The following is a 15988-nucleotide window of genomic DNA, read 5'->3' on the forward strand; positions in this document are numbered from 1 at the left end:
CCAAAGTTACTACGTATAATTGTATACAATTTCACTTCATTTCTCAAAAGAGGTTTTGCCTTTTAGCTGATTTCTTTCCTTTACCCTCTAAAAATGATGTATAAGGAAGACCTTATTTCATAATAGCAAGATTAAAGGAGAAAAATAAGCACCAAATTTGTAAGTATTTTAAGTACAGTGTAACAGATCTGCCCGTCACATTTTATCTACTAGATAGTTTTCTTTTTCGAATTAGAAACCCATGCATTTAAGGAAAATATACCCCGTATTTCCCACATACAGTTGTACAAGAAAGAGAAACATATATTTAAATATGTTTAGGAATATTTTGAATGATTAGGAGTATTTTGAAAAGATATAATTTAGATCTAAAGTTAATTTTAATACAAAGAGTAGATTTAACACACAATCAAGGATGTGGGCCTCAGTGGTACTCACTTCTCCGTTGCTAGGTTACAGACCTGCTTTTTCTTTGACGATAGTCATTATAGTGACTTATGTCATCAATAAGCCCGACAACATTTTACAAAGACACAAGAATGCATTTACTATCTCATATAATCTTCACAATACCCCACAACCTTGAGATGTATTTTTATCTCCAATATAAGTAAAGTGAAGTTTAGGGAGATTAAGTAAAACTCTTACCAAGTCACAGAGCTGGTAAAGGGCAGAGTCTGAACTTAAAACAAGACTGTTTGGGCTCCAAAACTGATTTGCTTTCAATAAAGCAGTGTGGAGATCCTCTTATTGGAAGCCCCTCATGTTGTTAAAGGTCCCTTGCAGTTCTAATGTTGTATAATTTCTAAAGAGAAAAAGTTCTTCCTTGTACATTTTATTCACCTTGGATTATCAGCCCTATTAATGGCTGAGAGACAGTTTAGAATATTCTCTGTGTCTCTCCTATTCTCCAGATGTGCACATGTGGACTCAAACTTTACACATAGTGACTCAAAAGGACAACCATTGTTTGGGTAGCAAGTAATGCTGTTTTCATTTATTTTAGTACTGGAATCTCTGCGGTAGAGAGCAGGAGGATTAAAAAAAATGTCCAGGACATGGGGCTTCCCTGGTGGCACAGTGGTTAAGAGTCTGCCTGCCAATGCAGGGAACACGGGTTCGAGCCCTGGTCTGGGAAGATTCCCACATGCCGCGGAGCAACTAAACCCGTGAGCCACAACTACTGAGCCTGCGCGTCTGGAGCCTGTGCTCCGCAACGGGAGAGGCCGCGACAGTGAGAGGCCTGCGCACCGCGATGAAGAGTGGCCCCCGCTCGCCGCAACTGGAGAAAGCCCTTGCACAGAAACGAAGACCCAACACAGCCAAAAATAAATAAATAAATAAATTTATTAAAAAAAAAAAAAATGTCCAGGACAGATAAAGGTTTTAGAGATGCTTGTGAAATGGGTGTTACATTAATGTATTTATGCACAAAACCTAAATTTACACTTCTTTTCATTAGTTTAGGTGTTTACTCTCTAGTTATTAGGTTATGTGCTTATTGCAAAAGTAAGTATTTTGGTTCTATATAATGCTGAATTCACTCTTGCCATTAATTTATTTTAATAGATATTCAATGACCCCTAAGTTGAACTCTGCAATTGGCAATGCACATTATCGATGAGATGAACATTTGACACACCACACAGCATGCATCACTTAATTATGGAAAGCTTATGCAATAACGAACATTTGTATAGTGCATTATTTAACAAAAGTGCATTGCAGGAATGAACTCATTTTACAGATGGAGAAAAAAGGCTCAGAGAGGTTAATGACTTGTTCAAGTTCAAGCTCCTAGTAAGTGGCAGAATTAGCACCTGGAGAAGACTCTGCGGGTGCCTGAATGTAATAAGCTTCCTAACACTGAGATGATGTGTTATTATCTATTAGAAAGACAATCAAAGAATACTAAGCGGTCTTAAAGATTAATAATTAAGGGCAACAAATCCTTGGCTCTAGGAACACCAAGTGTATCATGCATATGAGAATTCAAAATCTGAGTTGGAAAGGAGTGACTAAAGGAAATTGTAAGGAACCTTTGTGAAAGGGATATTGTAGCACAGTGAGGAGAACACTGGGCTGAGAGATGGAAGCCAGTGGGAGTTGGACAGAATGGATGCCTTGGCTGGGTCGCCCTGTCCTTACCCCAACGGAGAAATGTCCTCTGGCTCTGCCCCAGGAGGCTGATCAGCTGCCTTGCATCCGGGTACTCCTGTGCCTTCTAGCTTCTGGTTGGTTCTGCCAATAAGGACCCTTGGCAGAGATGGGAGGGACAGGGAATATAAAGTTAGGGATTACCCTTGGCTCTCTTTCTGTGAGAATTCCAAAGGTCGCTGCTCCTTTCAAGAGCTCCTGCTTTCCATGACTCTCCCCTTCCACGTGACAGTGTCCTTCAGGCCTGCATCCATGAGCACGTGCTACCCTTTGTGGTCCTGCTACCCCCTGCCCACATCCGTGGTATCAGTACCCTTGTAAACGACCTCTCCTTGCATTATCCCAATTCAAATGCTGCTGGAACCCTGAATGATAGATTCTGGAAGATTCTTCCCAGCTGTCATTCTGCACATGATTGTTTTGTGAACTATTAAACTTGGTTTGCTTGTCCTTCTTTCTCCAAAGTTATAATTCTTGGCTTCTTCAAGTGAAGTTCAGATGGTGAGCAAATTATTAACAGAGGAAAGTGCTCTGCTTTCACTCCATTTTCTTAAAATTATGACTATTGTCCACAGTCGAAAGTAAGACAGAAGTCAAAAGTAAGTAAAATAAGGGCACAGCTTTATTTCACTACAAGGCAGTAAGTACACTGTCATATCAAAAGTTCAGTGCCGGCCATCTTGCACCAAATGTTCTTAAGGCAGCAACTGGCTATCGACCCCAGCTGCAAACACAGGTTCTGTCTGGCAGTTCTGAGACCATACGCTTAGAGACCACGGGGAATGCTGATTAAACACATAACTCCTGAATTAAAGAACAGTCAGGCGGAACTCAAAACAAAACATAGGACATCAACAACACAGATCTCCCAAGAAAGAAGTGCAGTGCATGCTCTTATAAACCAACAATAACAAAAGACAAAAAACAACCACAAATGCAAAATCTCCCAAACAAGTTTTCCAATGTATTACAAAAGGAAAAAAAGTATATATATATATAAAAAATAAAAAAGTTTGAAATACTAGTGCATAGTCAATTACCTAACACCAAGTTTCTTTTCTCTCCGTCCCAAGCTCTACTGCCCCTCTGATACTAGCAGCATGTCTACAGGCTAAGACCATAGCAGCAAAACACATTTTTTTTCATTTGGCATATACAAAATTAAATTACTGAATAAAAATATAATTTTTTATAAAACTATTTCATACAGTAATAATTTTTAAAGCAAGCTAACAAAAAAACCCTCATAAAATGGTTTAGTACAATAAATGTACCTCCAATGTTATTAACCATAAATGAGCATTTACAATATTGATTACTTATTCCATGGTGTTAAGCCAACATTTATAGTAATGCATTGTGTTTAGTGATTGAGAAAAGTGAAATATTGGAGTACCTTTTTGTGTAAAATTTCAAAAACCCCATCACAGAAAAAATACTGGTCTGCTGGATCCTCTTAAAATACAGATAAATCATTTTATGTTTTTTTTTAAAAAAAAATCTGCAGTAAGATACTAACAACTGACTACAATTCATGACCTAATAATTTAGGTAAGACTGTTATTTATTAATTTTTTTAAAAAAATTCGTTTAGTTGGGTGAAATCTGATACGATTTCATCCACCTAAATGCACTTGGTGCTGCTCTCGACTGTTGTACCACAACAAAAATAGGCTCTTCTCCCATTCATGAAAAGTTTCATGTAGAGGAATGCTATATCCCAAATCAACTTGAAGTGTTCTGAAAACCATAATGCTTGTCTGCAAACGTCTCACATGACCAGAGTCCGGGTTGAGAAGGCGTTCACGTATTTACGAGCCTGACCGGAAGCCGTCATCTGATCGTCTGTCTTCCCACAGGATGCAGTTTCCCAGGCACCGCTACAAGGCTAATGGGGAGAGAGAAGGCAACGGCAAGGTCAGACCAGGAAGCACACACTTTAGCCCACAAATGGATTCCCAGTCCCAGCAGGGCCAGCAGAAAAAAATGTTGACCTCCAGACAGCAAGTAGTAGACACCAGGGAGCCTTTGTCAGATAAAATCTTCCCTCTGACAACCAGGAATCCAGCATTCTTAAGTGATATTAATTATCAGAAATTGTTTATCGCGAAGAGAGAAAACCCACTCCAAGCAGTATGATAAGATACAGCTGTATCTTCACACTTGAGTGCCTTTTGTCTATTAGGAGATTTCACAGAGTTGGAGACAGGAATGAGTCTAATCCCCCAGATACCTAAGGTGAGCTGTGGGCATTTACTCATTAAGCAAACTGGTGAGTGCTTGAGCCACCCAGCAAAGAAGCTCCTGTAGGTGCTGGAATTGATCAACACCTACTAAACATAGTATATCTTTTTAATCAATTAAATTGATTAAGTTGAGTTATGAAAATTTAAATTTAGCAATTAAAATGGATATTTATCAATTAAATACCAATTAAGAAATATCAGTTTACTTGGATAGCTTACTTTTTAAAGATACATTGGAAGATGCAGAAGATACAGGATGGAACTAATATCTCATGGGCAGCATCTGGATCCTTCACACACATGATCTCATTTACACAGCACAACTAACCTGGGTGGGAGGTTCATTCTCTCTTAAACTGGGCAGGAAATGGAGACTCAGAAAGTAAGGATAACTTGCCCAAGGCCACTCTATGGGTAAGTCGTGTAACGCTTTTGAACCTGTGTCTGTCTTCTGCGAGCCCTGGCTCCTGCCTTCCCTCCATGTTGCTTCAAACCAAAATATGTACTATTTGTGCTCTACTTATTTCCCAAAAGGATTTAAGATGCTTACAAAATAAATATAAGCAAAGAGAGTTTAAAAAGTGGACAAGGCAGGGTCACAGAGAAATGTGGAAAACATAAATAATATGAAGATGAGGTGAGATTTGTATTCAAAACACTTGCCATGAACTATAATGCACCAGTAAGATGTAAACTCCAAACATGGCTCTGAGCTCTCTAGCAGTCAATGCAAAGAAGGAAACAGAAACACAAGCAGATATAAGATTTGCTGTCTGTGAGCTCAAAACTAAATCAGTGGTTTTAAAAAGCACAACTATTCCTAGTATTGATATCTAAGAGGGATGTTTTCCATGGGCAAAAGAAGAATAAGAAAAGAAAGGCCTCTGCTGTCCTTTAAGAGAAAAAATGAACACATGTGAAACTGGTGGAGTGACGACAGGCAGATGAAAGGTTTGTGGTCCCACGGCCAGATGAGGAGGACACGGGGCACCAAGGAGCAGCCTGGGCAATGCTCTAGGCAAAGGGCATGAATAGGCAGGGTTTAGATAGACAAGTGGTAAAGAGGGTAACCCAGGTGGAAAAATAACATGAAAGAGTCAGGAAGCTGCAGTTTGTACATTGCTTGTGGGAGGGACTGGGAGACAGAGAGGAAGGGACACAATGGATTAAATGACAACATTTAACAAGTGCTTACTACGCACCACTCACGCTTCTAAGTATTTTACATGTATCATCTCATTTAATTCTCATACAAAACACCAGTGGCATAAGTATGGCTCATTACACCTGTTTTACAGAGCAGGCAATTTTAAAAGAAGAGAGAGCTGAGGCAACATCCTTAAAGTCACCCAGCTAAGAAGTGATGAAGTAGAAATGTGAATCCGGGCTCTAACTTGCTGCTTCCATTAGAGTTCTTATCAGTGGGAAGTTGTAGGGTCCTGTCAGCAGGGCCTTGGAATGCAGGAAGAAGTGCTTAGATGAGGTGTCAAAGTCATCAGACTTTTAGCAAATAGGTAAGATAATTCTGAATGAACGTGGTATTTGTATGGTGATGGGGCTTCCTTGCCTAGGGTCTGGAATAAATTTTCAGTGACATAAGGTTTACAGTGCCATGTTTCTAACTTGTAAACTTTCACAGGACACAAAGTAGATTACCCAGTTTCTGCCCAATCTGTCATGCCATCTCACTGCCAATGTAAAGGCACCATCCAAGTTTACATATATTTACTCTCAAGGCTCAGAGGCTCAATACATAACTTGAAATACTACATAGGCAAGATTGATTATCATAATATTTTCCCAGAACTGTGACTCACAAAAATGGCAGGACAAAGATGACAAGGCGTTCTGGGCTGACTTCTGCCATTGAGTCACATTTAATGTTTTCCTAAGTAAAATCACCAGAGTAGTTTAAGCATTCTTTGATACAGTTCTGAATAAATGATATTTCTCTAGTTTGAAGGAAGTGGATTACATATACATATTTCTTTGGTGTGTTATCTGCCCATCCAAATCTCATATTTTAGTTTAGTTGACTGCTTACATGTTGTTGCTAACATTTTTCAGTGCAGCACTGAAACACCTAATTGACACAAGGAATCCAATTAACAAAATAAAATTTAATGTTATCATTGTAATTTTGAGCTTGTATGTGTAGTGACACACATAGAACATATATGACAATGTGACATATAATAACAATGTGACATCCTAACATATGACAATGTGACATACAATAACAATAGGACATATACTAACTACCATTTGAGAGTGAATAGTTAAAGATGATGGCTGTCCATCATGAGTACTATGCAGGGCTTAGAATCAATGATGTACACAGAACAAAGTACATGGATCTTAAAAGCAAGTGACTAAAGAAGATGCAGAATAAAATATCTTAATATGCTAATATAGGTAAGCAAAAAATAACATAAAGATACACACAAAACCCAAAAATACATATTTCAAAAGAATACATACAAACAAATGAAGGGGAAAGGAGAATGTAGGTGAAAAGGGAGATAAAAGTGAGGAGCAAGGAAGAAAGGATTGTTTCTGTTTTTCTCTGGTTAAGAATTTTTCTACTTAGCTGTGCTTCAATTAACATAGAATTAATTTTCTATATTAAAGTAAATTAAGTATCTCAAAATCCTATATTAAAAGAATCTCATGCTTGCTTTTACAATGCTTCTTGGTAAAAGTCAGGTTCTGATCCTTGACAACATAGTACTTAATTCGGAATTCCCAATGTCTGTTCAAGAGAATCTAACACAGTTACCGGCTTAGTATATTTTCAGCTTGGACTTTGACTGTGTTCTTGTTGGATCTCCCAGATGGCTCATCACTTTATTCATGTTTGGCTCTTCCTCCAGGACCAGATATTTAAAACAAGATCAATATAAAGAAGGTACCATATATGTTTAGTTAGTACTTTGAAAACACTTTTCAAACAGTCAGCTTCCCCCAAGTCAAAATGAAATTTATGAAGAAATAAATCAAATTGACTAACTATCCGAATTTCAGAAAGCAGAGCATTTCAGGGGCACCTAAGCCCTGAAGCTCAGAGTTGAGGGAGGGCAAGACGACTTGGAACACCTGAACCTCCCAGTGTAGACAGACACCAAGACACAGTAGCCACTGTGTGCAAGAACCACTGAGTGCAGAACAAAAAGGCGAACGTGAGTGGGCAGCTCCTTTTCCGCACCGTGAGAGTACAAAGCAAGCACTTCTTACAACCATGAATGGAAATACTGGTCAGAGCAGACACATACCTACCCGAATACTCGAGTAAGAAAGGAAATGCTGAGGTCCACCAGCCAAAAGGGCAGCTGCCTCCTCCTGCTATTTCTTTCTCCCTCCTTACCTTGAAGCCCTGGGGCCCTGGGCCAACTTTTCAAGCTGATGGAATAGTTCTGACAAAGGAGGATTAAACGTCTTCGTGCTAGAAGGATGTTTTTTAATACTGTCATGTAGATCCTTGTGCTTCCTCATTCCCTCTCCTTAAATGTTAGTTTCATTTACACTAAAGAATTAGTAAGAATTACAGATTTCTGCACATGAATTCTTGTTAAATGACTAACCCATGGTGCTGTTGCAGACATGTCACTCTACCCTAATTCATTTCAACATCAATAATCCTACCGCGCACATCCTCCTCCTCTTGCCCACGAGTTATCTTACGTATCCCATAATTTACCTTTAATTGCCCCTGGGCAGAAGTGAACTGAAAACGGACTGTCCGAGGTCTAACTGGGATATCCTGCTGAAGCACTTTAAATAAATACTCAGATCCTTTCCAGAAAACAGAAGAAAAAAAAACGAGACAAGACCATGTCCACAGGTGGTTTTCTGTCAGAATTAAATTATCTCCACATTTTCACTTAGAATATGAATGGTTTTTTCATCATGCTGAACAAGAACTGCCATTGTTGTTATATTCATAGAGCAGCTTCACACAATAGCTGCTGATGTCAATAGCCTTGGCAGGGTATGTGCTTTACAATTCACAGACCTCATAAGAAACTTGCATGAAGTCATAAAAAAATGATTTTGCAAAACCAAAACAACTTATAAGATGGTATTACGTTTTTCTGTTTCAGTTTTTAAAATAATAAGCAGATATAAATGGTGTCTAAAAGACTAAGAATTATTTGATAATTCCATTTAACCTATCTGAAGAAAAGACTTACTCTGGACTAAAATTCTAAAAGTCAGAATTCCTTCCCAGTGGGGCATCTTTTAAAATGTATTAGTTATCTAAGAGATAATGTTGAAATCTTTAGCTGTATCTTGAAAGTCAAGAATAAACCTGAGATGAAGTGTGGCTAAGGTAAGGTTAATGGTTATCAAACTTTTCCCATGCATAAATGCTTCCCTATGTCTGCACAAAACAATTAAATGCTCCCAACTTCAGAGTTGCTAACTTTTCATAGAAAAGAGACCTAAAAGTTAGCGGGTCAAAGGTCCAGATGGTGATGGAGGGTGTCCCATCCACCAGTGCCTCCACATCCCACCCAGGTCTAAGTTAACAATCGCTAATAGGGATGGACTTTTCCCAAATTTGGAGTTTGTCCCCAATGTCTCTAGGGTTCTTTTCATCTTACATGTTGATAGACTTCCCAACAGTTTTAATCACATAGCCTCAGATGTCACAATTTTTTGGAAGAATAACTCTTTCCTTAGTCACATATTGGTTTTCAACTATTGAGATTAAGATAAGTGCTAAATTGCTCTAAAGCAATTCTATCTTTGTTGGCCCAAGGAAGATTCAATATCACAGTGTTTACCAAACCCAACCAAACAAAAAAATCCAGGTCGTGTACTCTGTAGGGTAGAGCACTCTGAATTTGAGCTCAACTTGCCTTCCCCACTCATTTAGCCTTTCTCAGTTCACCCCAAAAACTGTACATGGTAAACTTGCTTATTATATAAGATATATTGAAAGCAGGTCACTGAAATATTACTGACAGCTATGTGAAATTTTGCCAGGGCAAGTGGAAAAAAGTGACCCAAGGGAGAACCAAATGGATACAGAGGTATCTAGGGGAGTAGGTCAACAACAGCACACTAAGAAATGCCTGGAAAGATCTATGTCACATGGAGATGGACTGTTTCTATGTCAGTTGACATGCCAACACAAGCAGCAGAAAAATAGAGAAGACCCGTAAATCAGTTGTTTCATCTCCATAACACCAAAGAGATCTGACTACCTTTATTTCAGGAATCAGTTGAATCAGCAATCTCTTTTGGTGACCCACTGACACAGTTCTGCCAGAGTGGAACAAGGAATGAGAAAGAGCATGTGAGAGGAAATAATACACCAGAGTGCAAATGGACCTGGCTGTTGGTGAGGCCTCCTTGCCTATGTTTCTAAGGACAGAGACAGTGCATACCCTTTGCCTAAAAATAGGTACCACCAATGTACATTGGCAAGTGTGCTGCCATTTTGAAAGTAATATTATATCCATTTGCTCTTCATAGAAACCTTGTATGATAAGTGGAGGAAATACTATAGTCCCCAATTTAAAATGAGAGCATTTTCATCTGAAGAAGTTAATGAATTAAAAACATGCAGTTAGAAACTGGTGATGTCTAGACTGGAACCCAGGTGCCTGTTGCCTGCATGCTAGCTTATTACACTCCTTAGCAATGCCGATCATGCAAAAAGCAATCCAAAGCACATGGAACTGAAGAAGTGAGCTTCAACTGCTTGCAATAATATTGTAAGATTCTTTGATGCTGTGCAAATGTGTTTAAGTATTAATGGCTTGAGGAATTTACTTAAATTAAACTCACTGCTTTAAAAAAGTAAGGCTAGGACAAGCCAAGTCAGGAAATTAAAATTTAAGGCTGTCATTCTGTGGTTACAAAAAAGAGGAAAGTGAGTGAGTAAAAAGCATATGAACACATCTTTTACATTTGGGTTTTAAACAGGAATAAAAGGAAATTATAATTTAAGAGAAAAATACAGAAGTTCAGAGGCTTATAACTTAAGTACAGTTTCAGATCTACCAATGAAAATGTCTACCTTAGGAAATGTTTACTGGCATAATGTATTTATTTCAAAATGTAAAGCAAATTGAAAGCACATTGAGAAAAACAGGCAGTTCTTTTCTCCTTGCTGAGGGAGCTGTGTGTGTGTGTGTATGTGTGTGTGTCTGCCTTGGGCTCTTTCAGGGTAACTTTTGAACAGCAGAATCCAGTAGTGTTCCACAGTGAATCTGCCTGTCCTGCCCCAAACTGCAAGCTTTCTAGGCTGAATGTCTATTTCCTCATTTGTGTACAAGCTTCTAGACTCCATTCTCTACTACCATACAACGTGAGGAAAACAGCACAATGGTCCGAAAATCTCACATATTCTGAGCTACACGAAAGACACAAATATCAAAAATGTCTCAGAACATTTTTATTATAAGAGTCCCTGTTTGTTTTTACAATTAAAGTTAAGGCAACTAAAAAAAAAGAAGAAGAGGGTTTCCCTGGTGGCGCAGTGGTTGAGAATCTGCCTGCTAATGCAGGGGACACGGGTTCGAGCCCTGGTCTGGGAAGATCCCACATGCCACGGAGCAACTAGGCCCGTGAGCCACAATTACTGAGCCTGCGCGTCTGGAGCCTGTGCTCCGCAACAAGAGAGGCCACGATAGTGAGAGGCCTGCGCACCGCGATGAAGAGTGACCCCCGCTCGCCGCAACTAGAGAAAGCCCTAGCACAGAAACGAAGACCCAACATAGCAATCAATCAATCAATCAATCAATAAATCTTAAAAAAAAAAAAAAAAAAAAAAAAAAGAAGAAGAAATCCAACTATTACACTATTATGCAGCTGCTGCAAATTCCTTTTAAAAAAAGATCAAGCATAAATAATTTCAAAAACAAATATAACATTATGCATAATGGCTTATAATAGCCTCTAAACATTATAGCTTATGGACTAGGGGTTATATGGAAAGCTCTGAGTTATTAAAATTCTTTGCTTCTCAATGACAACCTGCATAAAAAATGGGCATACTTAGCACCCTGAGTTTGGTCTCTACATACCATTTCCCACTAAAAGGATCACAGCACCTTAGGGAAATGGCTGGTTCCAAGAAGACAGGAAGGAAATGTAACTATTACACGTATTCATGTGTAAGCACATGCATTTATATGTGCATTAGAAGCTGAACTATAAAGCCCCAATATTTGGGGCCTCAAAATAACAACTACTCTGTCTAAAGTGTTACAGCTATAATTAAGCTAAGGATCATTACCACTGAAATGACAGAACACAGAATTGTACAGTTAGTGTAGTCTTCAATAAACTTTTCTTGTACCTAAGTAAATTTATTTAGTCAACTAGATGGACAGACAATCAACTGTATTATACAAACGACATTTTACATTTTAGAAGTATTGGAAATTTAAAATATTTTAGGAGTCACATTTAGTTGTTTTAATTAAATGCACTCTAACAAAAATGTCTAGATTATTTGGTTAAAATCCCATTTAACATTTGATCTATTATAAGTACAAATGACAAAATTTCTAGGTTATATAAAGTACTCAAGTTGAATAGCCAGATCATTTAACAAGTGCACAATATGTTCAACAATACTGTTCATGAGAAATCTGCCTAATTAGGTCAAATTGAATTATCAATGGAAATATATGATAAAGCATAATGGTTTTAATAAAAAATTACCAAATTGCTTAAAAACCTACATAAATATTGAGTCAGGGTTATATGAAATATAGGCAATATATGCTTAAATATTTAGAATTACCTGACGCATTTTCTGAAATTTATCAAAAAAGTTTGAAACATTTTAGAAATCACATATTTCTATGGTACGAGAAGCTAGGTTTCCATGACACAAAATGAAGGAGATACATGGTGCATGCCATTCACTCATTCATTCTTACAATGAATTAGTTATCTATTATAGCAGGTTATTAAAATATATTTGAGCGGTGTAAATCACTAAAACCATATAATGTAGATAGAAGCATTGACTCCAAAATCAACTTATAGGTCTCAATTATTTAGTTTAGTGGAGCCGACAAATGTTACCTTCACCATGTGATGTACATAGGTGGCTTAATCTCAATATACAATATCAGAATCTGTAGAGTGCCACATACGACTCACTGATATACTAGAAAATACTAATTAATAAAAATAGAGCTACTAGACTTCCCTGGGGTGCAGTGGTTAAGAATCTGCCTGCCAATGCAGGGGACACGGGTTCAAGCCCTGGTCTGGGAAGATCCCACATGCTGCAGAGCAACTAGGCCTGTGAGCCACAACTACTGAGTCTGTGCTCTAGAGCCCGCGAGCCACAACAATTGAGGCCGCATGCCACAACTACTGAAGCCCGCGTGCTTAGAGCCCATGCTCCACAACAAGAGAAGCCACCACAATGAGAAGCCCGCGCACTGCAACGACGAGTAGCCCCCACTCGTCGCAACTAGAGAAAGCCCGCGCGCAGCAACGGAGACCCAGTGCAGCCAAAAATAAATAAATTAAATAAATTAAAAAAAAATAGAGCTATTACTTAATACTGAGTTTCAAAGATAAGTAATATTTCCACCAAATAAAATATTAATATGCTGATAATAAAGTTCCATACTGATTATTTTTTTAATTAGTGTCATTAAAATTTTCAAGGTAAAAATTAGACAACCGATTTTTTAGAAATCTGACACTCTTGCCAAATTTTATGTAATATATATTTTATATCTGTACCATGTTTGGCTGGATATATTTTATTTATATCTGCATAAAGGTTTAGATTTAGGTTTTGCTAAACACTATTTGGTTAGGCCAAAAGCTTTAGGATTTAGTTTTAGGGAAAGAACCAGGGGTTTTCAACCTACATAATGATAACTGTCCCTAAATATATATATATGTTGCACTTTGCCACTTAGAATGCACTTTTTTTATACTATGATAAATATAGGTCAGATCCTAGCCTAGGTTACAAAATATACATAAAACTCAACCTAGTTTAATTAATGCACTAATAGCACTAGTCAAATTCTATGCTCTGGAAACCTAGGGCCAAATAATTCAGGGAGGAAGAAGGAAATAAAAACAAAAAAAAGCATTTTCATTCTGGATCTAGGATCAGCTCTAGGTAAAATGTTGAAGTGGCTGACCTTTGCCTTAACATCCTTCTAACCCCCTTTCTTTGTCCCCCTTATGTCCCCCTTCTGTTCTTTTCCTCATCTTCCAGTTCTTTGCCATATTCTGAGTCTCCTTCACATGGCTACCCAAGCCTGATTGACTCAGGAAAGACTCCAGATTCCCCACAAGGACAGACCTTCCCTAGCCCACACTCCAGTCAACAGTCACCTTTACATCAAAGCAGTTGGATCAGATAGAAGCCACAAGGAGAGCAATCTGATGGAATTAAGACACAAAGTGTGCCTACAGCCCTTCCAGCTGTATCTGTATTTCTTAAAAATAATGCTAAATATCACAAATGCTTTAAAGGGGGTAGTCTGAAGAGTCTCACAATTTGGAGAGAGAAGGCCTTACTGCAGTGATGGGAAAGCCCTTCCAGGAACAGGACACTCTTTCAAATCACACTGCCTAAAACAGTGCCTTTCCGTCACAGCACAACTGTGACTTTCCACTTCCTACTCCAGGTTCTCTACATGCTGCAGGGTCTATGGCTTTTCCCTCGGTGTAGCGAGCTCAGCAAGTGGCTGGGTATCGGGCTATTGAATGTTGGGAACTGCTTTAAATAATGTAAGGGAACAAATTTGCATTCTTATTTACATTTGGCTCGGGATTAATTTGGAATTTGTTGTATTTCATCAACACACACCTCCTTCAAAAAAGGGAAATCTCTTTTGATATTAAAACCCGGGAGCAGATGTTCAACTACAGATTAGCCACATAACACTGACAGTTGACTTTTACATTCTGATAGTCAAATATGTTGTAATTCTTTTCTAGCTATCTAATTTCAAACTTCATTGAAAATCTAAACAGGGTCTGAGCTTGGATGGCTTAGTGAGGGAGCAGAAAACATAAAAAATTTTGAAACTAAAATTAAACTATACCAATTTTTTATAAAACCTTTAAAAGCAGAAGAAGGAGATAGTGACACATGTGTAATTAACAATCTTAGTCTCAGTCACAGTAAGAAATGTTTCACTTCATCAGGCTTTGGGAGCCTCCTCTAATAAAAAATTTCCCGCGAGTCTCATATGAGTGGCAACAAGGAATTTTAGGAGTTTTTTAGACATTGGGAGTTGTTTAAAAGCATCACTCTTCTATGTCTAAAATGTTTTTCTCTTTTTTAAAAAAAAAAGTTTTTTAGTGAATGGCTTTTAAGATACCAACGTTGGAATAATAATTACCTGCAAGGGACTCGCCAGGGACCTGTTTTTAGGTACTGTAAATGCTTTGAGAACTTTGTCTTCATCTTCTGACACTGGTGTCATTAAAACGGAACTTGTAAGAATATTCTAAAGGGAAAGAGAATAACATGAAATTTAAATGAGGTTGGATAATAGGAGAGCCGACACAATTCTAACACTTTAGAGAGTAGATTACTATGAGTTGACACACATTGGCAGGAAAAAAATGCAGGTATCTGCCAGAAATTCTCTTCCCAATGAGCTAAAGTGAGAACTCCACTATGTACTAACCCTAATCCCACTGTGGCAAACATCACTAAAACAAAAAGCCTCAGGGTCCCACACAGTTCTAGGCATGAGGCAGTCACTCAAAATACATCTGCTAAATGGATTAATAAATTTGTGCTTTTAAAAATTTACTAAACTCTGGTGACAGAACTGTTTATTTCATATATTGGTAAAGAAATATTTTTGAGTTACAGATTAATGGCAGTATAGCATAATGGTGAAAAGTATGGAATTTAGAACTAGACTAAAGTTCTAACCCAGAACCGCCACTTATAAGCTATACAATCTTGAGTAAGTGACTAAGCCTCCCAGTGCCTCAGTTTCCCCCCTGGTGTAATGGAGATGATAATGTTACCAACCTTGTGAGGATTAGATGAGTTAATGCATCTAAAGCTCTTAGACGATTACTCACCACTTAGTACACACTGAATAAATATTAGCAATTGCTATTAGCTCTGATTCTTCATAAGAGGAAAGGGCAACCATTCACAAGTTACAAACTTTAAAATCGATGGTTAACCAAGGGCAAAACAAAACAAAACAAAACAAAACTACCAAGCCACGAAAAGACACAGAAGAAATTTAAGAGCGTGTTACTAAGTGAAAGAAGCTAGTTGGAAAAAGCTACACGCTGTATGATTCCAACTCTATAATATTCCAGAAGAGGCAAAACTAGAGACAGTAAAAAGATCAGTGGTTGCCAGAAGTTGGAGGGATGAATAGCAGCAGAACACAGAGGACTTTTAGGGCAGTGAAACTACTCTGCACGATACTATAATGGTGGATAAATGTCAGTACAAATTTGTCCAAATCCATGGAACGAATAACACCAAGAGTGAACCCTAACATAAACTCTGGGCTTAGGGTGATGATGTATCAATGTAGGCTCACTAGTTGTAACAAATATACCCCTCTGGTGGGTGTGTTGATGATCGGGAGGCTGTGCCT

General features: G+C 38.1%; 1 protein-coding gene across 5 annotated transcripts in view; it reads right to left on the bottom strand.

Annotated features, from left to right (window-relative positions):
- Positions 1–2757: 2757 nt before the first annotated feature.
- Positions 2758–15988, bottom strand: part of MYB (MYB proto-oncogene, transcription factor) — a 35017-nt gene continuing 21786 nt past the window's right edge. For all 5 annotated transcript variants that reach the window (XM_082474701.1, XM_082474700.1, XM_082474699.1 and 2 more), the window contains 2 exons: positions 14753–14860; positions 2758–4045 (listed from right to left, as the gene is read on the bottom strand). In XM_082474701.1, coding sequence (XP_082330827.1) covers positions 3929–4045; positions 14753–14860 — 225 coding nt within the window. In that variant the 3' untranslated portion in view covers positions 2758–3928. The remainder of the gene's footprint in view (positions 4046–14752; positions 14861–15988) is intronic.

The sequence above is a fragment of the Balaenoptera physalus genome (assembly GCF_965194825.1).
Source record: "Balaenoptera physalus genome assembly, chromosome: 9".
NCBI lineage: Eukaryota > Metazoa > Chordata > Mammalia > Artiodactyla > Balaenopteridae > Balaenoptera > Balaenoptera physalus.